This window comes from Triturus cristatus, chromosome 3_1 (genome assembly GCF_964204655.1).
Source record: "Triturus cristatus chromosome 3_1, aTriCri1.1, whole genome shotgun sequence".
In the NCBI taxonomy this organism is placed as follows: domain Eukaryota; kingdom Metazoa; phylum Chordata; class Amphibia; order Caudata; family Salamandridae; genus Triturus; species Triturus cristatus.
In genome coordinates, this window is record NC_140583.1 from 1,090,340,224 (window position 1) to 1,090,363,839 (window position 23,616).

Consider the following 23,616-nt stretch of genomic DNA (forward strand, 5'->3'; position numbering starts at 1 on the left):
TTCGTGCTCATGGGTCTTGCCCTGGGTTTTCTCTTCTCACTCTTTTCCTATTGGTCAATTGACACGCCTGTGTTGTTTTCTAACTTTTGTTCCCCAAAGGCTATCACTTCCTTAGACTGGCATGTCTGTTGTGCTGCTGCATCAGGGCTGCTCCCACTGACTTGTTCCATCTACCTGGTGGTGGCGGTGTGGTGGTAGGGAGACTTTGTTGTCATGGGTTGTAATTCAAACTACATGTTGGTGGGGCTAACGGTGTATTCTTTTTTTGGGGTTACACTTGTGTGTAGCTAGTCTTTCCAGTGGTGTCCCTTCCTTAGATGTTGCATATATCTCCCGGGGTTTAGTTTCATCTAGGGACTGGGATGAGGAACTGGATGAGGAGGTAATGCTTCAATTAATTACTGGTAATTTCATTCCCATGATTCCACTTCCTCCTGCCAGGGTGTACTTCCTGTCCAACCTCCTGAAGTAAACCTATGGCTTTGTCTGTTGGGAGCTTGGGAAGTTTAATCATGAGTTCAAGTTTGGCAGATTTTGGGATGTTTTGAGTGGAGTGGGAGCAGAGTCGCCCATCTGAAGTATCCAGGCCATCTGTTAGGTGGATAGTGGAATGCCTCTCTGGGAGGCGCACCCACCTCACGCTAGTAAGGACTGGGATCAGGAAGATTGAACTGGAGTCATAAAACTACAGGTAAGTAATAGAGACATTAATGTTCCATGCGTTGAAAAATTTGGTGTAAATCTGATATAGGATTGCCAATCCCGTCAAGGTTAGTTAAATGATTTTCTAACTGCTATTGTTGTTAATTGCCACTGGTGAAACACACAATCTGCCATTGGCTTGGCCAGGGCTTTAAGTGGGAGGAAAAAAACTGGGGGTGCTCTAAAAGGGGCATGGCACATTTCTCAAAGGGGTGTGGCCTATCCGAGTAGGGGCGTGGTCTAAATCAAGATAACTAGCATTGTGTGCTTAAGAAAATCATGAAGTCGCATCCAGCAAAGGATAATAAAATAGGCAAAAAGGTATATTTATTAAGTACAAGCCATAAAATACCAAACACTTTAAAAGACATGTAAAAATTATTTACATTACTTAGAAATCTATTGCAGGATTTCCCAAAGCCCTTGAAGATATTCACTGTGTCTATTTTGCTGGGGTTTGTCACAACAATTTTCTTCAGCAGACCTTCTACCTTTTGCCAGCTAACTCTTTGCATGCAGCTTTGCGTCAAATGTTTCAAATGGAGGACCATTGAGTTTTACCCATAAGCATGAAGAAATGGTCTCTACAAGAAGAGAGGCCCTTGTTGGACTAGCAATTAAGTTCATTGCGCTGAAACCTCTCTCGCAATCTGCATTACTTGCTGGCAGGGTTTCCATGCAAACTACTAACTTTTTTAATGCTTCAGGGGTTTTCTTTCCACCAAAATCTTTGAAAAGTCTAAAAGCTTGGATAGTATCTCTTGCTGGCAGCTGAAACTCTGAACACAGTTTCTGAATATCTGTTTCACCATAAAGAATGCATTCATCACCAGAAGGCAAGTTGCCTGCATCTAGCACACTGAAGCTGGCTATAAGTTCTTTCTCAGAATCCGGGGCACATCGTTTATTGATATTTACAGACAGACTTTGGTAAAACTGATTTTGATTAAGGGCAACAGAGTTACTTCTACCATGAAAAAGAGGAACATTCTTGAATTTGCCCTCATCAACTGCTCTCTGAGCCGCAGAAGCAAACTCCCCTGGTGAGTCCTTCATTGCTCTAAATATACTCTGTAAGGAGAGTGATAAGTCTTTGAGCTCTTGAAGTGCCTCACACATTACCCCCAAATCTCTGATAAAAGAATAGGATGTAAGCTTCTTCAAGGGTCCTTCATACTTACTCCGGTCTCTTATGGGTCTGGATGGGTCTTTAGAAGCATTCTCAAAATGTTTGCACAAGGCAGGGAAGCAGTTCCAAACAGCTTTCACAGATCTGTAACTGGATGCTACCCATCTAATATCAAGCATTTTCCCTATCTTCTGAAGCTGTACACATAGCTTGCTGGCAGCCAGATTTAGCTCTCTCTGGTTTTTTGGAGACATGCTGTATGTGGCATACAATGAGTCCATGAAAATCTTGAAGTGATTGACCCCGGCAACCTCATCAACTGTATCGGCCACAGCAAGTTCTAGTCTGTGAGCCAAACAGTGCCATGTCAGTACAAGATTTGGAAATTCTGATCTCAGCAATGCTACTACTCCTCCTTTTTTACCAAACATTACTGCTGCTCGATCTGAACATACTGCAATCAAGATATCATGTAGCAGACTTTTTGTGAGTCCAACTTTTTCGAAAGTAGCTTAGGAGAGCTGTCTTTATGCCAAGGGCATTTGTTTCTGCCAGCTCCAGAAGGCCGAAATAGATGGTCACTGGGGTACTTTCATTTCCAAAAATGCCACGGAGGTAGATGATTAAGGTAGAATCATTGCTAATAGAAGTGCTTTCATCAATTAATGCTGTGATCTTTGGTTTGTGTTGTCTGATATAACAGACCAATCTTTGTTGCATTTCCAGTGCAATGTGTTTTATTATTTCAGTTGCAGTCACATTGCTGTGCTAAACACGGCCCATTGCACTGCCATTCTTTGCTTGAAGGAGAATTAGATCAGGGTGGTCTGTGAAAGGGCGATCTTTTTTTGCCAAGTGGTAGGCAGAGTCAAATACCCTGCATGTGCTCTCCATATGTTTTGCATTACATTCGTGTACTGTCACCACCAATGTATTTTCCCGCCGAGCTGTAAGAATGTCTTCAGCTGCCAAGTGACCAGTGTTCACCTTATGCTTCATAATCTTCTTCCTGAGATGTTTCTGCCTGGAAGCTTTTCCGTCACCGGAAGGACCAACCTCGCCATCTGCCCACTCTTTACTTATGCGCATGCCCTGGGTGTTATTGTGCACTGAAAGACCTTTTGATTTAGCCTGTTTGCAGGAAGAACATCCAATATTGCCTGACTTAAGATACAGCCATTTATATTCCTCTTGAAAGTAATACCACTGTTTAGTGTTCCAGCAGTCAGGGAGTTTGACGGTTTCTTTCTCTGGCACACGTTGAAGTCTTTGTAAAGGTGGACTGTCCTTGGTAGACTCTTGCTGAGTTTTACTAGCCATATCACTAGTTGGTTGCACTGGACAAGACTCCCCTGTAACAAGCTGGCGCTTCAGTGACGGTAGGAAGTCAATCATTGAAGACTGCATAGACTTGCGCTTCAGAGCAGAAGCAGATAAGCCACTAGTAGCCATGGTAAAATTTAGAACTTCCTTCTTGAAGGCTGGACTGGTATATCTGAAAAAGAAAAGAAAATCTTCCTCTGCTGATTTTGGTTTCCAGGTGATAGGGCCTTGCGTCACGCAACGAGAATATTAAGCCTCTTATCTGCAACAAAAATTGAATAGTTTACTCCAGTGATCAACAATGTTTAATTGGAGTGCCATTTGGCAGGCAGATGTTACTCTTCATTTTGTGCTGCTCCTGAAAGGATCTCTCATTGTGCAGTGGAACAAGAATAGACTACTGTATGGAATAAAGAATATCCTGAGGCACTGCCATCCTACTGCATCACTGCATCGAATAAAGAAATATTATTTTACACACTGTAGATAACCCCTGCTCACCCCCTTGGTAGCTTGGCACGAGTAGATAGGCTTATCCCCAAGGCAATGTGTAAAGTATTTGTACCAACACTCACAGTAACATAGCGCAACACCACAAATGGACACTACACCAATTATTTAAAAAAATATACATTACTTTATATAGATTAGGCAGATCAAAACGTCATAAACAGCACATAAACAATCACTCCTGTTTTAGAAAATGTTCTCTTGAAAAATGTTCACTTGCGTAATGTTCTCTTAGAAATGCTCACTTGGATAATGTTCTCTTAAAAATACTCACTTGGATAATGTTCTCTTAAAAATGCTCACTTGGATAATGTTCCCTTAAACCTGGTGAATAATGAAATTGACTGAGCCCTTCGGCTTGGAGGACTCCTGCTCCTAGCGTGTGGAACGTTATTTCAAAACTAATGTGACTGAGATGTTTTTCAAAAATGCCCCAGCTTCACTCGTGGAGTCAGAGAATCACCCAAAGTAGCGTTTTCCAATATATCACAACAGTAAAACATCTTCTTATTACACTACAACGGATTAGTTGGGGCAACTAATTTGTAATTAGAGATTGGCTAATGTGTAGGCGGTAAGAAATCTTGTATATTCCCCTTCACATAAATGCGATGAAAATGCAATTAACTGTAAGCTGTAAAACAACATCGTCATTTGCGTACATGACTGCTATACTACAAATGTATCATATAGTTTACTATTAAAATGCAAATTAACGTTTTTTTTTTTTTGAAGTAGCGTTTTCCCAATCACAAAAATACCGCTTTCTCAAATAACAAAAATAGCGCTTTCTCAAATCACCCCTGTGATTGCCATAGTCAAGTCACCAAGCTTTAATCACCCCTGTGGCGGCCCGCTGGTAGCACATGAGATCACAATCTCCCCCCCTGTGCAAACTCTGGTCACGTGTTGGAGCCGGTTACCTTAGGATGTGAAGGGGGCTCTGCGGTCTGCGCTGTTCTCCGGTGAAGCCGCTTTTGCGGGTGGCACGTGCCGCGGCCTCAGATTCAGCTCCTTTCCTCGATGACAGGTGCGAGGGAACCCCGGTTGCTAGGGGCCGCCTCGCGCCTTTCCAGACTCAATGTAGCTCTGCCTGACGAACCGCTGCGTTGCTGGGGGAAACCCTCGTTGCTGTGACCAATCCGAGCGCGGCTCGGAAATGACGATTCCGGGCCGGCGGTGGTGAATAAAGGGGTGTTTTCAAGGCTCCTCAGAGCGGCGAACCCGGCCGCGGGCACACAACACAGCTCGAGGGGCGAAGGTGGAGTCAATGCACACACAGCGCTCGGGGGCAAAGCAGGCACTCCAAAGTTCCTCAGCGGTGCGTTAATCTGCACAGAGAGCAAGGGACATGATCCTGAGGCAGATCACACTTGAGACAGAGTAAGGGGGACACAGCACACAGCAGACAGTCCCTTGGTCCTCTTCCTCAGCAATCACAGCAACTGTAGGTCAGCTCCCAGACACTGGGCAATGGCAGCACTTTTCCTCAGTCTTCCTGGTTGTTCTTCTTTTGGCAGGGATTCCTTCTTGATCACGAAGTTTCCTAATCTAATTTTTCTGGGGCTCCAGTCCTAATTTTATACCCCAAACATCTTTGTTCTTCTTGTGTGAGGGGTCCTGGACCCAGTCTAAACCAGTTCTGGATGCACTCTGCCAGTGAACCTCTTCTTCATTTGTGAGTGTGGGCCAGGGACATCAGACGCACCACAGGAGGTGGAGCCAGCATTGTGGCAGGCAGGCACAGCCCTATTGAGACCCAGGTGCTACTCCTCCCCACCACTCTACATGCAGATGAGGTTATTCAGCCTAGTGCTGACTCACCCAGCCTCCTGGAGCCACCCCCAGCCCCTGTCACTCACAAACCAGACAGTCAATACACAACCAGGCAGAGGCAAACAGAAAGGTTGAACAGGAAAATAGCCACTTTCTAAAAGTGCTATTTCCAAACTTAGAATTTAAAAACCATCTTCACTAAAGGATGTGTTATTACATTCGGAGTTCAGGGATACTAGATTCCATATGTCTATCTTGCCGTTATGGGAAGATATGCAGGTAAACATGTTACCCTACCTTTGACCTTTGAGGCCTGAAAATAGACCCCCCCTAGAGAACCCTTTCGAGGCCCCCCCAAAAAACTGGGGGGGCTCAAACCCCCACAGACCCCCACCCACTTGGTGAGAGCTGATGAGGTCCTAATGTTGAGCGTGGGACTCTTGACTGTTGTATAGTGCTGGGTATAAGCAGCTCCCTCTAGTATTAGGTATTTGATTTCACTGAGGTATGTGGTGTTTTGAATGGGGTATGCCTATTATATATCATATGCAATTCTTCCCTGTGCTGTCGTAGTTCCTATCAATTTAGTCTACATGGATGCAACACTTCTCAGTAGAGGATTCAATTGTATTGAATTTTGAAATTCTCACTGGTCAGTAGTCTTTGATATCTGTTTGCTCCCATTTATGTAGTACTGTATTTATGCGATAAAGTACCTCTTAGGGCCGTATTACAGTGAGTGCCCCAGGGGCGCAACGGGCGTTTGCACCCGCTTTGCACACCACCGGGGCACTTTAGTATTACAGAAGGGGCCACTGATGCTTATGCGGCCCCTTCTGTAATACCGATAGCACTGGCACACATAAAGGGCCAGTGCTATCTTCAGTGGGAGTTCCCTTATTTGCATAGGGTGTGCCCCATGCAAATGAGGGAATCCCTTTGCCTCTGCCCCTTATTACAGACGCGGGCGCAGAGGCAAAGAAGCCCTCAGGGTACGCACTCACAGTGCGCCACCTAAAGGGTAGCACACTGTGGATGTGCCTCCTGATGGCAGTCCTCAGTCAGCGGGAAAGGGGCTCCTATGGACCCCCTCCAGACACCCCCTTGCAGGCGGGTGCAGTTTCTGACTCCAGCCGTCGGCAAGGGGATCACTAATCCCCTTCAAAAGTGCAGGCGGTGCTGCCTGCACAGTGAAAACACGGAGCGGCTGTAAAGCAGCTGCTCTGGTTTTCTCCTGAACGCGTTGCCCCCAGGGCAACACGAGTTTGCGGCTGCCCTGGGGGCAGTGCATTCAGAGCAATAGAGCGCATATTCACTGCTTTATCCCGGCACACCTTTTTAAAGGGGCCCTCGGTGCAAACAATGAAAATGTGCTTTTACCATAATACGGCCCCTGGTGTATATTATAAGGACAGTGTAAGTCACCATGGAGTTCCATGACCATATAGAGTTGGAAAGTCAAGTTCCCTTATACGGTCATGAAACTCCAAGGTGGCTTGCAATATCCTTTAAATGTTTGACAAAGGGTAGTTTATTCCTCATGATACATGGTCACAACATCGCCTTTCCCACAAACTAATTAAATCCTTGATGTCCTGCTCTTTCATGTTCATTACAGACAGAAAAAAAGCAGAACGTGTACTGTGAAATTTAGCACACTGAAAGGCAGCTAGCAGTTTTTGCCAAAAGATATTAGGATCAGTTTCATGTAAATTATATATTTTTTAACTGCTGTGTTGAAGCATGGAAAGATTCCATCTTTACAGTAAGGAACTGTGGTGCGGTTATGGATAAACTTATTACCATAAATATCTCCTTTCTGCCGAACGCTATTCATTTTAGGAAAACATCAGTTGAAAGAAAAGGCAGTTCCAATTTTATTTGTTTAAATTTATATTCCAATTATGCTCAGTGACCTGCCTTTCACCCCTGCTGCTGGTTCTGGCAGCAGGTATTGTGATGTCAGAACTCAACTGTAACAAGTTATTACAGGTGAGTGGGTACGTCATTTCTTCATTACAGGCAGCTAGATATGCCAATTTAAAGCTGGGCTTGTATACAGGGATTAAAGGATCCCAAGTATTACATGTAGGATTACTCTAGGTTCTGTTCTGGCCAGATTGATGGAGGGGAGCTGGGTCCCGCAAGGATGCATGCTTTTCTCTGCTCTTGTGACTTTGATCAAATTTGACCTTGTTGTAGTTCATGCTGTCTGAGATCTCGCCTGCTCTTTGGTAAATACATCCATTCCTGCTTAGATCGGCCAGTGGCACGTGTCCGACCGGTTGACGATGGACGCGAGGGTCTTCTCCTCCAACGTCTCGGATAGCCTGTTCAACACCACGCTGATCGTCACCACCATCTTGGTAAGTGTGGGCTCCTCAGGGAAGCCCTCTGGTGTAATTGCCCTCATTCTCCAAGCACTCAGTGTGTCAGGGACCTCTCATTACAGCCGAGATAAGAACTCCTGACAATGCAGATTAAGCCTCTGGCGATGATTCCTGCGGAAATGTACAGTGACATTTGCTGGGCTCGAAGCAGCTGGGGGACACTCCTAGCAGCCACTGGAGCATGAGAGGCTGTCACTGTGTTTGCATCCTGAATGCAGGCTGAAGAGACCTTGTCTGTGAAGGGCGGAAGCTCATTGGAGGGAGCGGAGGAGCGCATAGGCTGCCACTGGTCTATAAGGATAACTATGCAAGAGCATCCCTGACATGCTGGTACCTTTCAACCATCAGTCGGAATGGGGCAGAGTTAGTCACATGCCAGTTAATGAGACTGGATCTGCCCCTTGTTCCAGAGGCACTGACTTCCCAGGACCCCAGAAGTGTCAGTATAGGTCAAGCTTACTCAGAATACAAGAACAGATCATCTGCAAGTGTCTGAGGACACTGGGGACTTATTTTAGTTCAATTCAGCCTTTCTTTTGTTTTCTTCCTCTTCTTGTTAATGTTTAATTATTTTATTTTTTTATGTGTTTATTTGAAACTCTGATTTTTATTGTTGTAGGCTTTATCTTTTATGTAAAATTACGATGAGATTTCTGGCGCCTGGTACCACAGTACCACAAAACTCAAATTGACCTCACACTCTTGACTTTCTGAGCGAATATGATTCAAAACAACCAAGCCAAAGAAGAAATTCCACAAAAAGGAAGTCAGCACTATATATTTTAAAATGTCTGATTGTGTTTGCAAGTAAAACATCACGTGTTACGATTAGGGCTCTCAGGTGCGTGATGGCGCGAGACCAAGTTAGGTTGGGTGGAGAGCAAAAACCCTGGCGAAAGTGAAAATGACGCATCCCAGTTTCTCCGCAGGAAAACCCATACTTGATGCTGAAGGGCAACCAACAGGACCTGCAGGGCAACGAGCGCTACGAGGGCTTCTGCGTGGACATGCTCCAGGAGCTAGCCGAGATTCTGCGCTTCAACTACGAGATCCGGCTGGTTGCAGACGGTGTCTACGGCGTGCCCGAGGCCAACGGCAGCTGGACCGGCATGGTTGGCGAGCTGATCACGCGGGTAAGTGGCCCTCGCGCAGCCTCGAAGCAGTACTCACGTCTTTTACGCACGGATACGTACAGAGCGCTAACGTAGCCAGAGGATCACAGCGTGGCGCACACAGCCAAGGAAATGGCTGAATCCGACTGAGAGCGGGGAGGGTACGAAATAATGACTATGATTATGTCAGTGCGCTCCATCCATCACTCCCAAAGGGGGAGAAGACATGGCATAATGCCGAAATCTGCCGACTTTGAAACTGGGGGACCAGGAGGCCACAAGTCGGGGGTACACGCAGGTACATGGCATCAACCCACTCTTTTCACAGGGTGGACGCCGTACCCCCTGCACCCACTGAAATATGCTGAACTTGTCCCAGTGTAATTTTCAGACACCGGGACTCGTTCAGCAGCGCCTGTACGTTGTCGGCTTTCGATTCCCAACCGCAACCTACATGCAGCCAGTGAGCTTTTCTTCACCTCCACCTGGGCCGAAGTTAAGGGGACATTAGGCCTCCTTTTATTTTAATATCATGACTGGAGGCAGCTTCGAAATTCACACTTAAATGTAAATGCCATGGAGGGGAAACAAAGGCACACAGCTTGTTATCTCTTCACAAGTACTTGAGTGAAGGCATGCTTTTGCCTTTGTCCTGTCCCTGTATATAAGAGATGCACACACTGTAAGAATTTTAGGCGTGTTGGTCTGTCCCAGTATTTACATAAATGACAATTTCAATAGCACTATTTTATTTCTTTTATAGTGGTATGCAGCCCAATGCTGGGTGTCAGAGCTCTTTACGTAACATACACATTATACATTGACAATAAATCATGTACAGGTGCAAATCAATGTACAAGATGAGTTACATAAGAAAGTGAGGGTTAAAAAATGTAGGAGTCACATGTCCTTCATACTTCACTGTGGTCTTTTAGAAGGATTACAATTTATGAACAGCAGGTAACAAAAGGATCTCAGTGTTAGAAGCAGTAACCCACTTTACTATCTACATAAAATACAAATCTGTCATCTGCTTGTTAGATGGTGTACTTTGCTGGAGACACATTTACCTTCTCTACCACTTTGATTAAAATCTGGGACTTCACAAAACACAGATCTCTCCAGCAACTGCATTAACCACCAGAGTTATCTCACCATTATTACTATTTTCTGATATTTACTGGGTACTTTCTTGGCACTTTCATAGCAGATGCCTTAACCCAATCAACTATTTCAAAATGTGAACTTTGCAGCCAATTAAGCAGAACAGATCTACAACCATGCTTCTCCTTGTTGCCAATTTCTTTCTTGCAGGGTTTTAAAAAAATGTATTAGCTGAGGCCCAGATTTTGCATTGGGATTGCACCACTTTTTTGGCACAGCCCCAACGCCAAATCTCATTTATTAAATCTCATAATGCACTTAAATGTACTCACTATATACCTGATAAACATATGTGTGCAGTCTTAATATCTGATGTCACTTCTTGTGATGTCAGTTCCAGTGAGGTCACTTCTTGTGATGTCATGTGCAATGTCAGGCATCGTGACATCATGCGCTGTGATGGCACGGGTCATGATTTGACTTGCATACTGCCTAACCTGGTTAGTCCCCCACTTCTTTTTTTAGGACTTGTGCCCTGGGAACCAGGTTCAAGTCTCGACGTCGGTTCAACAGCCTGTGATTCTGGGCTCATCCCTTACCAAAAAATAATGTGTCCTTGTGTAATGTAACTGGTGCTTTTGTAAAAGCGCTCCAATACCTTCGTGTCAAGTTCAGGCTATATAAAACTGCAAAAAACCTCAAAGCAATGCATGTAGTGGGTCAGCTGAGGATGCACCTCTAGATACATTTTGAGCTTCTGCTAGTTGGTAGTTACCGGGCTGTCTCCAAGTACACAGCTTACGAATTCACAAGTCAAGATGAGGAGGGGTTTCAAGAGGGGCACTTGGAGCCTGAAGTAGTGAGAAAGTGAGTCCCTCTTTACCACAGCACCACTCTTTGGGAGGGCAGCCTGGTTAACTCTTTTGAGATCCATAGTATCACCTTAGAGCAGTGATGTCCAACTAGGTCCAGAAGGGCTGGATCAACAGCGTTTGTTTGGGACACCCATATATAAGAGGTTAACCTGCAATCTATGCAACTGAAAATAATTTACACAACCCTCAAGAAACCTGAAAATCTGGCATTTGGAAATCTCTGCTGAAGAAGATGCCTCATCCAGTTAGTTTCCCCATCAACACAACTCTTATTGACACCAGACGGTTGCATTAATACATTAATTGAATGATAAATTATTAGGAGGGAGGGAAGGGCATGAATTAAAATCCTAAATAAAGGCTTCCAAAGATATATATGATGCTTATGAAATATGATTTTGGTTACTTTTCACTACTCTTACCAAACTGAATCCTCGTATTTCCAAACCTGGGTTATTACAGCTGAACACCTAATTTATCAAATAAATGAGTTTTTCAATTTCTGGCTAACGAATAGAAGACATGCAAGTTGTTTTGCTTCTAGCTATTTACATTGGATGCCCATTTGTGCCTGCATCTATGTTGGTCTACTTTTTAAGGGTCCTGCTTTGAAGATGGAAAGGGGCAAGACTAATTTACAAAAAATTGATGAAATTTAGCTGGTCCATGCATGAGATCAAGGGAAGGTGTTTTCTTAAACTGATGGCAAACCAGCCTCATATAAAACATCTCAAAGGCCTTACAAATTTTTCTGTCAAAAACTCGTTATTTGGTGTCCAAAGAGGTTGTCAAACCAACACTCTTAACACCATGCCACAGAAACATGCTGAACCCAGTTGCGGCCTCTACGCCTCTCTTGGACAGCATTTGCATTGTAACTTACAAGGTCTTTCTGACAAGTACGCTATTGCTGGGACAGTGAACGGCATATGGCGTACAGCTCCCATCCGTTAACCCTGCTCCTTTGCAGACATGCCCTTGTTAGTGCTTTACCTTAGTTGAGCATAAGGCAATCATCCTGTGCTTGGGCTGGGGCACTTGGGGTTGGTTTATGTTGTTACCCGCGTACCTAAAAGGTGCTCAGCACGGACCTGTGACTGAGATCACCAGCTTGCTTTCTATGCAGGGTCTGCTTTAGGGCGGTGCGGCCGGTGCAACCGCACCTGGCGCTGAGCTGGGGGTGTTTAGGAATAGCTTATGGGTTTTACAGCACCTGCTGCAGAGTTCCTTGTGTGTCCAGCAGTTTACCAGACAACAATAAAAATGTCAAGATAACTCCTAATGTTCCTGCTAGAAATTGATTGGAGTTTTGTCTAGTGGCAGCTTCGACAACTCACAAAGTAGGGGAGATGGTTAAAAGGCATGCTGCAAAGAAGGTGTACCATGCAGGTCACAGAACTGTATTTTATATGGATAGCTCAGTGGTCACTGCCTTGTCACATATATCATTTTGTTACTTGCAGTTCATAAATGACAATCCTAATACAGCAATGACCTATGAACTATCATCAAACAGCTGCATGAAAACTGCTTGGAATAGGTTATAAAATTATTTTTTTCTCCTATTTTTCATTATCCTAATGTTGCTAAAAAGGGTTTGTTTGGGCAGAAATACATTCTTATTAGTGAAGCCAACCCCAACTACTGTGCTATGTTTTAAATCCTGAGTTTGTGCTTCTCCAGACCAAACACTCTTAAAATATACTGCCTACTAGTATGGATTACATGTGACTTCTACACCGACCTATACCTTGAAGTCCTCATTGTAGTAGTAACATTTCTGATAGACTAATTGACACAAATATGATTAATTGTCTATGTACAATATGTATGTGACATTAAGTGCTCTGACACCTTACACTGGTATGAACAGCTCTATAAAACAAATGAAATTCATGTGAGGGAGACACTATGGTGAGAGGAAGGGCACTGTTGGAGGGTGGTAGTGAGAAATTCCATGGAGGTCATCACTGGGGGAGAACCAAATAAGGTTTGTCACACTGAGCTCAACCAGAGCTAAAGCCGGCCCTGTTTCCATGTCCCCATATAGCAGATGATCTTCTAAACAACTGAGAGAAAGTAGGATTTACAGCATGCAGTTATAAGTCACATGTTGCGCACTCTTGCGGCATCTGGTGTTTGGGATTGGAATGTTACAAGTTATTTTACTTCGGAAAAGGAGTTTCAGTTTCAAGGTGACCAGTGGTCCCTTCCATGACACCCATAATGCTCCAGGTCACAGACTCCACCTTAGGTTCTTTGTTTTGCCATCTCATTTTGGTGTGATTTGAGTGCTCTGTTGCAATTGAGTAATTTAGAAACTTTTGCCACCAGAGAACAGGAATGATATGGACTGCCTTCGATAACATCAAAATGTCAACACTTTGATTGCATTGAGGTCGAGCAGTTTGAATAGCCAGGAACAGGTCCTATAAGAACGACTTGTTAGGGGAGAGAGTATGGAAAATACTCCTGCAATAACTCGTTGAGTCGGTAACATCTGCCTACCATGGGACCTCAATGAGGCTGCTTTTCAACATGCAATGTCTTTTGATCCAAGAAAGCTATTCAGCATTGATGGGACTGCTGTCCACATTATGCAGAGATGCAGTACCAGTACTCTACTGGGTTTGGCGCGGTGTCTTCTGATGATATAATGATGTGGGAGGACCCTCCCAGTGTCCTGAAGGACTAATGGGAGCTGAGCCCTGTTACTATATCTCCTGAAGACTCCAAATCCTTAACAGTTTACTCTGCAGGGGCACTAAAGAAACGCACACCCATGAATAAGACCCCACTTTGGGTTTGCGGGATCAACATTGAGGAACACTCACAATCCTCAGAGCCTTGGAAAGACATACAGAGTGCACACACCAAGGATCTTCCCCCCAGGGATTCAACCCTGAAAAAAGTCTCAACTCCCCAGAAAGGAACAGCCCAAGAGCACCTACCTTGTTTGAATACCTCCCCTGGAAAAAAGCTCAACATTTGGCAACACTCACTGTAATTGGGAAAAGTTGACACCAAAAATCATCTTTAACGCAGAAGGGAGATCGAAGTTGAGGAAAGGATTCTTGGAGGTATGTGAATGCTCATTGTGCTTCAGAGCCGACATCAGCTTCAAAACCAAGTACCCAGGCTGGAAGGACTGCAGAAAATAAGACTTTGACAGTCAAACATGAGGCAAAGAAAGCCATTTATTGATCTTGACATGGGCCATATAATTGCCCGACTACCACAGGACACGCAATTTCTTCCCAGGAACCATATAATTACATCCAAGGAAGCCATTTCTGAAGAAACTAAGAGTTTTCTCAATTCTTTAGATGAATAAAACAGAAAGTGGACCTAGCCTACCACCACAGATATTGGCATCATGGTCTATACATTCTGGCTTGGGTGAGGATCCCTCTGCAGGCACACCTCCCTCATAATCTCCCTCATAATAAAAGCCAGAGCAAAATGAACACCAGGACGATGAGTGGCAGAGTGGCCAGTCTAGAGGACACAGCCCTGGAGTAGTACCTATTAAAGACATCTCCACCTAACATCACCTCTACCTGTCATGTAATTTTTTAAAGGAGCATATTTGCACTAGATGTCGAAGAGGAAGAGGATGACTTCCTTGAACAATTGTTATCTAAACCTGAGAAGAGTTTTCAGTACTTATCTATGTTATAAAGAATGTTAAACTACTCCATTGAAAACTTTAAAGACAAAAAGTGAAGGTTGGAGTGGTTACGCCACAAAATGAAGGGAAATTTAAATGAGTACATAAAGAGCTGTTTTTTTTTTATATCTGGGCATGTGCCTCTAGATTCTTTCATGGTACATACCACTAGGAGAAGGGTGCTCACGCAGTGACACCTCACTCCTTGACAAGAAAAGTAAAAAGATAGGTGAAGCAGGGAAACTCATTACATCGAGACCAGCAACTTTGTGGCAAATTCCCCTATCCATCGACCTGTTAGATAGAAGTGACCAGATAAATCAGTGGGAGGAGATAGAAGCAGTAATGCAGCATCCCCTTGATGCATTAGAGAGCAAAAAGGTTGAAGAAGAGGAGAAACTAATTTCCAACACCAGCATCATGAGTGCCTTGGATACAGCAGACGCTTAAACCTCATCAGCCACAACACCACCTTCCAGAAAGTCAGGAGCAAGCCAGGCAAAAACAGTATTCTAGAGGTATATATCTTTGTAACTGATGCTCAAGGGATAGAGATGCACAAGCCAAAGGCACCTCCACTACCAAGCAATGACCTTCCTCGCGTTCCCCCAACCATCTAACGTCCTGATGGGGAAAGCTGGAGTTATGTCTTCCACATTGGGCGCATCCGTCCCTCAAAATATCAAACCCCAGCCTCACAACATCAAAAAGTATCTCCTCAAACTCCTACTGGATGGGTGTAAAGCAGGGAGCATCCTCTCTGTATGACCTCATCCCAAAAATGGCACGAACCCTTGACACCAATTTGGACTTGTGAGTGCTCAACCACAATGTCACCTTCACTCATATCAAGATGGTCACCGTGCAAGATATGTCCCCACTTCTGACTGCGTAGACTATACCCACATGCATCTTAGCCACAAAGACACATAGTTTCATCCCAAATATCAGCCACATCGCATCGCATAAGGCTTGTGGAAGTGGAACACATCATCAATTCAAAGTTCTAAAGTTCAGACACATAACAGGGCAGAAGAGTTAGTGAACTTCAAGTCTTGTCAGTTGAGGAACCCTTTATACAGGTTTTCAAAGACAGAGTTGTGATACACACTCCTCCTCATTTGCCAAACGTAGTACTGCACATTCATGTGAATGAGTCTATAGAATTACCTTCTGTTTTCAATACACAACCTCAGTCGCTAGCGGAAAAATCATTGCACACATTAGATATCCTGCCATCCTGTACTATGATGACCACACTCATTCCATTAGGAACATGGAATTCTTTTTTGATGCTTTTGCAGAACTATATTTTGGCAACCTCATATCGAAAACATGACTTGCAGAATAGATTGTCAGATGCATCAAAATACGTTATGCCAAAGCCAAATGTACACTGCATGACATTCTGAAAGCATATACTCATGAGAAATCAATCAATCAATCAAAGCATTTGTATAGCGCACTACTTACCCGTGAGGGTCTCAAGGCGCTGAGGGGTCTTCTGAAGGTCAGTAGGTCTTGGGTCTGCTGTAGGCGGATAGGGAGGGTGTTCCATGTCTTGGCGGCGAGGTGGGAGAATGATCTGCCACCGGCGGTCACTCTTAAGATGCGGGGGACAGTGGCAAGGGCATGGTCAGTGGAGCGGAGCTGCCGGGTGGGGGTTGTAGAAGCTGATCCGGTGTTGTGGGGTGCTTTGTGTGCATGCGTGAGAAGTTTGAAGGTTATCCTCTTGTTGACGGGGAGCCAGTGCAGGTCTCTCGGGTGGGGTGTGATGTGGCTGCGGCGAGGGATGTTGAGGATCAGGCGTTCTGGATGCGTTGGAGACGTTTCAGGAGTTGGCCGAGGCTCCTGCGTAGAGGGTGTTTCCGTAGTCCAGTCTGCTGCTGACGAGGGCCTGGGTGACCGTCCTTCTCGTTTCGGTGGGGATCCACTTGTAGATCCTGCGGAGCATGCGGAGGGTTTTGAAGCAGGAGGAAGAAACGGCGTTGACCTGCTTCGTCATGGAGAGGGTGGAGTCGAGGATGAACCCTAGGTTGCGTGCGTGGTCGGTGGGCGTTGGAGCTGTTCCTAGTGCGGTCGACCACCAGGTGTCGTTCCAGGCCGAGGGGGTGGATCCGAGGATGAGGACCTCCGTCTTGTACGAGTTCAGCTTCAGTCGTCTGTTTCTCATCCAGTCGGCGACGGCCTTCATTCCCTCATGGAGATTGGTTTTCGCGGTGTGGGGGTCTTTGGTGAGGGAGAGGATCAGCTGGGTGTCATCGGTGTAAGAGATGATATTGAGGTCGTGCAGTCGGGTGACGTGGGCGAGTGGTGCCATGTAGATGTTGAACAGCGTTGGGCTTAGGGATGAGCCCTGGGGTACGCCGCAGATGATCTCGGTGGCTTTGAGGTGGAAGGGGGAAGGCGGACGCTCTGTGTTCTGCCGGAGAGGAAGGAGGAGGTCCAGTCCAGTGCCTTCTCTTTGATCCCGGCGTCGTGGAGGCGTGTTCGTAGTGTGCGGTGGCAGACCATGTCAAAGGCAGCTGACAGGTCCAGGAGGATGAGGGCGGTGGTATCTCCGTTGTCAAGCAGAGTCCTTATGTCGTCGGTGGCGGCAATGAGGGCAGTTTCGGTGCTGTGGTTGCTGCGGAACTCGGACTGGGATGGGTCCAGAATGCTGTTCTCCTCGAAGAATCTGGTCAGTTGTTTGTTGACGGCCTTCTCGATGACCTTTGCCGGGAACGGAAGCAGGGAGATGGGTCGGAAGTTCTTGATGTCCTTGGGGTCTGCCTTGGGTTTCTTGAGTAGGGCGTTGATCTCGGTGTGCTTCCAGCTCTCTGGGAAGGTTGCTGTCTCGAAGGAGATGTTGATGGCTTGCCGGAGATGGGGTGCGATGGTGGTGCCGGCTTTGTTGAAGATGTGGTGTGGGCATGGGTCTAACGGGTATCCGGAGTGGGTGGAGTTCTTGATGATGTCATCGTTGTTGATGTTGGTCCAGGAGATCAGGCGGTTGGTGCGGGTGGTGGTCGTGGGGGTGGAGGTCTCGGTGGTGGCTGGGGCGGTCGCGGCGTTGATGCTGTTGTGGATGTCTGCGATCTTGCGGTGCAAGAAGGTGGCCAGCGAGTCGCACAGGTCTTTCGAGGGTGGGATGTCGTTGGTGTTGGAGCTGGGGTTGGAGAGTTCCTTCACAATGTTGAAGAGCTCTTTGCTGTTGTGTGCATTATTGTCTAGTCGGTCTTTGAAGGAGGTCCTTTTGGCGGATCTGATGAGTTGGTGGTGTCTGCGGGTGGCGTTCTTGTGGGCTGCGTAGCTTTCCGGTGTTCGTTCGCTGATCCAGTTCTTCTCTAGCTTTCTGCAGGTTTGCTTGTAGGCCTGGAGGTCTTCGGAGAACCAGCTCACTTTCTTCTTGGTGTGGCTGTTGGAGGGTTTCTTGAGCAGGGCATGGGTGTTGGCACAGTCGTCGATCCACTGTCTGAGGTTGCGGGCTTCGGCGAGGGCGGTGGTTAGCTGGTCTTGGTTGACTTTGCTCCAGCAGCGGCGAGGCATCTGCTGGGTGCGGTGGTGTGTGGTGGTTTTCCGGAAGGTGAAGTGGATGCAACGATGGTCGGTCCAGTGGAGTTTGGTGGTGTGGGTGAAGAAGACATGGGTGCTTGCTGAGAAAATGGGGTCCAGCGTGTGGCCGGCAGAGTGGGTGGGTGTTGTGATGAGTTGTCTGAGTCCGAGGTTGGCGAGGTTGGCGATCAGGGTGGAAGAGTTGGAGTCGTCGTTGTTCTCGAGGTGGAAGTTCAAGTCCCCGAGGAGGATGTAGTCCGTGGAGGCGAGGGCGTGTGTGCTGACGAAGTTGGCGATGGAGTCGCTGAACTGTGGTCGGGGTCTGGGGGGTCTGTAGACAAGGGTTCCTCTGAGGGTGGTGTTGGGGTCGTTGTGGATCTGGAGGTGCAGGTGTTCGGCAGTGCTGAGGGTGTCATCGGTGTATGTCGAAATTTTGAGAGCGTTCCTGTGGACGATGGCAATTCCTCATCCCACTCCATTGGTTCGGTCCTTGCGGGTGATCTTGTAGCCGTCCGGGATGGCTATGGTGATGTCGGGTGCTGAGGAGGGATTCAGCCAGGTCTCTGTCAGGAAGGCGACGTCTGGGGTGTTGGTGTCGAGTAGGTCCCAGAGTTCAACAGTGTGTTTGCGGGCAGAGCGGGTGTTGAGAAGGATGCATCTGAGGTAGTTGGGTTCTTTGGTAGGTGGGCTGGCGGGCCGGATGCTGGTGAAGCTGCAGTTCCGGCAGGAGAATGGTCCTTGGTCCTTGGGTGCGCTTCAGAGCGGGCAGGCAGTAGGTCGTCTGGCGTTGAGTGCATGGAGGGTGCTGGAGTCGTAGCAGAGACGGTTGTCGTGGCGTTCGTGGGGGCCAGGGGTTCTGGCACTGGGTGTGGTCCAGGCGTGGATGGGCTCAAATGGGCTTGCCTTAGGCTTGCCTTAGGCGCGCCAGTGGTGCGGCCACTGCGTGGCCTCCATATGAGGGGAGGTGGGGCGGAGGAGCAGCTGGGAGGCGGGATCAGGGCGGCGAATGGGCGAACAGGGGGGCAGGGACGCAGCAGCGGGAAAAAAACGGGTGGAGTATGGCCGGGGGGAATACAAAGGCAAAACAGGGCACAGAAGGAAATGGCAGGGGGAAAAACAATTAGAATTAGGCAGGAGGGAAAGAGGAACAAGGAATTTAGGCAGTGCGCAGACAAAAAACACGACAGTAATCTCAGCAGTAGTCACAAATTACCACAACAAGCAGTACAGTAATACAGCAGCAGTGCAGAGGACAAGCCAACCTGGCCGTGCAGCAGCGTGGGGAGCGACCTGCCTGCGAGCAGGGTCAAAGGTCGCTCCTTTCACTGCTGCGCTTCCTCCATATGAGGGGAGGTGGGGGGAGGAGCAGCTGGGAGGTGGGAGCGGGGCGGCGAATGGGCGAACAAGGGGGCGGGGCTCAGGGACGCAGCGGCGGGAAAAAAACGGGTGGAGTACGGCAGGGGGAAAACAAAGCTAAACCAGCGCACAGAAGGAAATGGCATGGGGAACAAAACAATTAGATTAGGCAGGAGGGAAAGAGGAACAAGGAATTTAGGCAGTGCGCAGACAAAAAACACAACAGTAATCGCAGCAGTAGTCACAAATTACCACAACAAGCAGTACAGTAATACAGCAGCAGTGCAGAGGACAAGCCAACCTGGCCGTACAGCAGCGTGGGGAGCGACCTGCCTGCGAGCAGGGTCAAAGGGAAAGGTGTCTCAGTGGCATTTTCTGGGTAATATTCCAATGGCAGACATTTGTAAGACTTCTACCTGGACTTTCATCCATGTATTTACTAAATGCTATTGTGTGGACATTTGAGCTGAACAAAAAGCCTTAGTTGTGCAGCTAGCTCTTAAAACATTGTTCCACATGTCTTCCTCTTGTGCTCACAAGTCACCACGTTAGGGGTATGGGTGCTATTGTTCAGTCTATGCAAAGCACACAATCAATAGCTATACATGCTTTAAACAGAACATGTGAGTTACCTGTAACAGTTGGTTTGCAGTCTGTAGTGTTGTGGATTCACATGCAGACTAGCCACTTCCCTGGAAGCAAGCTCGGTAAAATGTGTGAACTGTGAAGACACAATCTAATATCTAAAATCGAGTGTATACCCCACGGCACTATGGGTTTTTGAGAGAGGGCAACCCGTCAACTCAAAACCGAAACTCCTTCTGCGAAGAAAAAACATTCTAACTACAACAGTGCAGGAGTGCGTACAACATGTGAATCTACAGAACTGCAGACTGCACATTGATTGTTGTAGGTAAATAACATTTTTCTTGGTGTCAACACAGTGCAGAGTGTATCTGCATATGGACTTTGTGCATAGATAAAGTATCGGAAATCAATGATTTGCTGGGCGTTGTTAAAACATTTCAGCAGGTCTAAGCAGTAGCTTAAAGATGAAGATGGGCTTATAGGGATGGAATCTAATGCATGGGTAACCTGGGCAATTGGCCGGGGACCCCACGAGCATAGGAGCCCCATGCAGAGCAGAATTTAACACTCATTTTCTGTTAAACATTTTTATTCCTGTGAGTGGCTTTGTAGGCACGGCCCAGTGCACTGCTTTGCCCGGGTACCTATAATGCTGTAAAGACAGCCCTGGATGGTATATGCAGACAGTCCCAGCACTTGTCTAAGGGAAAACGTTTAGCATCACTAGGGAAGCCTTGTGTGACGTCCATACTTACTGAACAGTTATGACACTAGAAAACACAACCATACATGCTCCTTCTCCTCCACCAGCTCTGCGCGTGCAGCTGAAAGTCACCTCTTTCAGGTTTTCCCCTGGAGCTACTCAGTGGAGTCACATTGCTCGTTCTTTTCTATCATTCAGCCAGAGAGACAAACTGGAAACCAAACAAAGTAAAAAAGTGTAGTAAAATGAGAAGAGAATGTAAAGGAGAGACCTTAAACAGCACCCACCCAAACAAAACAAAACAAAAAAACTTCACTGGATTCAGAGTCTGATTTCTACAGAAAATAGGCCCAGGCACCAAAAGTAGCCCCCATTAGTGAATTAGGTATCTAAAAAAGTGGCACATGCTTACAAATTAATGACATGTAAAGACACTGGGCCCGATTCATAGAACTAACTTAAGACAAAATCCTAAACTTACTACCATTTTGGTATTCACAGAAGGCACTTATTCATTTTGGTATTCACAGAACGCACTTACTCATTTCGGTATTCACAGAAGTTAGGAGTCCTAACTTTAGGACTCCTAAATGCCTTCTGTGAATACCGAAAGTCTTAAAATTAGGATTTTTCTCAGTTTAGGAGTAGTAAAGTTAGGACTCCTAACTTTAGGTCTCCTAAATGCCTTCTGTGAATACCGAAAGTCTTAAAGTTAGGATTTTTCTCAGTTTAGGAGTAGTAAAGTTAGGAGTCCTAACTTTACTACTCCTAAACTGAGAAAAATCTTAACTTTAAGACTTTCGGTATTCACAGAAGGCATTTAAGAGTCCTGAAGTAAGGAGTCTTAACTTTACTACTCCTAAACTGAGAAAAATCCTAACTTTAAGACTTTCTGTATTCACAGAAGGCATTTAGGAGTCCTAACTTTACTACCCCTAAACTGAGAAAAATCCTAACTTTAAGGCTTTTGGTACTCACAGAAGGCATTTAGGAGTCCTAAAGTTAGGACTCCTAACTTCTGTGAATACCGAAATGAGTAAATGCCTTCTGTGAATACCAAAATGAGTAAGTGCCTTCTGTGAATACCAAAATGGTAGTAAGTTTAGGATTTTGTCTTAAGTTAGTTCTGTGAATCGGGCCCACGCTGTTTAAGTGTTTTGCACGGCATGAAATAATGCATAGATTTGTGATTGTTGGTGGCAATGTTTGTGATAATAACAAGGAAATAAACAGCAAGAACTGGGCCAGCAAACAATAAACAGACCTACAACCAGCCAAAAAACTGGCCTACACACTGACCTGTCACACCAGCCCTTCGGGGGCAATGCCTGATTGCCCTAAAGCATTCAATACCAACCACTGGTAATCAATCAGGCAACATTCCATTATTCTGCACACCACGCCACCTCAGTTTGGACCCAGCTATATGCAAATCAGTCTTGAACCTGCGCCATTCAGGACAGTTCAGCCCAAACTGCAAGGCTAGGTTCTCCCTGAACCAGAACACAAGTAACATAGCACCGGTTTCAGCCTAGTTATGGGCCAGGTAGAGAATGGTTCAGGTGATACAGTGTGCACTGGACCCACATCTGGCCATACCCGCAACACAATTAGTATACAAAACAGTGGCGGATGGAATGCTTGAATTAATCTCAGCCACTTGTGATCATGTGGGCCGCATCCCAATCCATCAATTATTCCTCACACCATACCACCTCAGTTTGGATCCAGCTAAATGCAAATCTGTCTTGATCCTGCTCCAATCAGAACAGTTCAGTCAAAACTGCCAGGCCAGGTTCTACCTGAACCAGAACACAAGCAGCCCAGGACTGGTTTCACCCTAATTATGGGCTCATCAGCCAGGTACAGCTTTCATTCCAGTGACACAGTGTGCACTTTAGTGACTGCCCTATAGGCTAGTCTGACCCTGACTGGATTGGCTTATTATGTTGCCATTTACATGTGTTTCATCAGATAACTCTGCAGTGTTGAATAGTTTTCTTTTTGTTAGAAAAATGGTTGTCTATAAGACATTGTGTGTGGTCAGTAATGTGCAGTTGTGCTGGTTCCATTGTTGTTGATGTAAATGTGCCTAGAACCAATCAAACAGTAAAGGGAGAAATCCTGATTCTACGAAAAAGGGACGGGGTAGCAATGTAAACAAAATCACAAAATGTCCCTGTTCACGAAATCTTACTATGGAAGAAATGTCCGTATATTGGTTTTAACCTATGAATGGCTCATGTGCTATATATTCTTCACACAACCACCACTTTATAATACAGTATGCGGAATGTTAATTTGTGTGCTGTGAAGTTAAAACCAAAACAATTTTACAGTTTTCAAAGTATTAAAAGATTCTTTATCATCAAACCAAAATGAAGAAAACAGAAAAACACTTTGGATTTTCAATGAATTAAAAAAAAAATTCTCACAGAGAAATTACAGTGCAAATATATTAAAAGTTTGTTACAAGAAGACTTTTTACGAAGAAATGTCGATGCGGCGACTCTGTGAGTAATTATTTCTTCACCTTCTTCAGGACAAAGTATTTTTCAAAACAAGTACATCTGAACAGCAGAAAACATTTATTAATAAGCTGTAAATTCATGTTGAATGCGTCACAGGAGTACTATAAACAGTTTATTTAAAAACAACAAGTCCCATTGAATATGGTGAATATATTCAAAGTTCATAAATACAATTTACATCTTAAAATGGTTTTAAGATGGTTTTCTTAATTTTGGTTTGATAAAAAAGAATCTTTTAATACTTTGAACACTGTAAATTTGTTTTGGTTTTTTATATATTTATAAGCAAAGTTATTAGCAAAACAAAAAACGT

The 23,616-nt window shown here is 45.6% G+C and overlaps 1 protein-coding gene and 1 pseudogene across 1 annotated transcript in view; one reads left to right on the forward strand and one right to left on the reverse strand.

The window, feature by feature from the left end:
• GRIK4 (glutamate ionotropic receptor kainate type subunit 4) overlaps positions 1-23,616 on the forward strand; it is a 1,510,174-nt gene that overhangs the window by 1,388,650 nt on the left and 97,908 nt on the right. The window contains exons 11-12 of the mRNA XM_085645965.1: positions 7,699-7,806; positions 8,760-8,963. Coding sequence (XP_085502091.1) covers positions 7,699-7,806; positions 8,760-8,963 — 312 coding nt within the window. The remainder of the gene's footprint in view (positions 1-7,698; positions 7,807-8,759; positions 8,964-23,616) is intronic.
• On the reverse strand, positions 1,102-3,283 carry LOC146861577 (E3 SUMO-protein ligase KIAA1586-like; annotated as a pseudogene).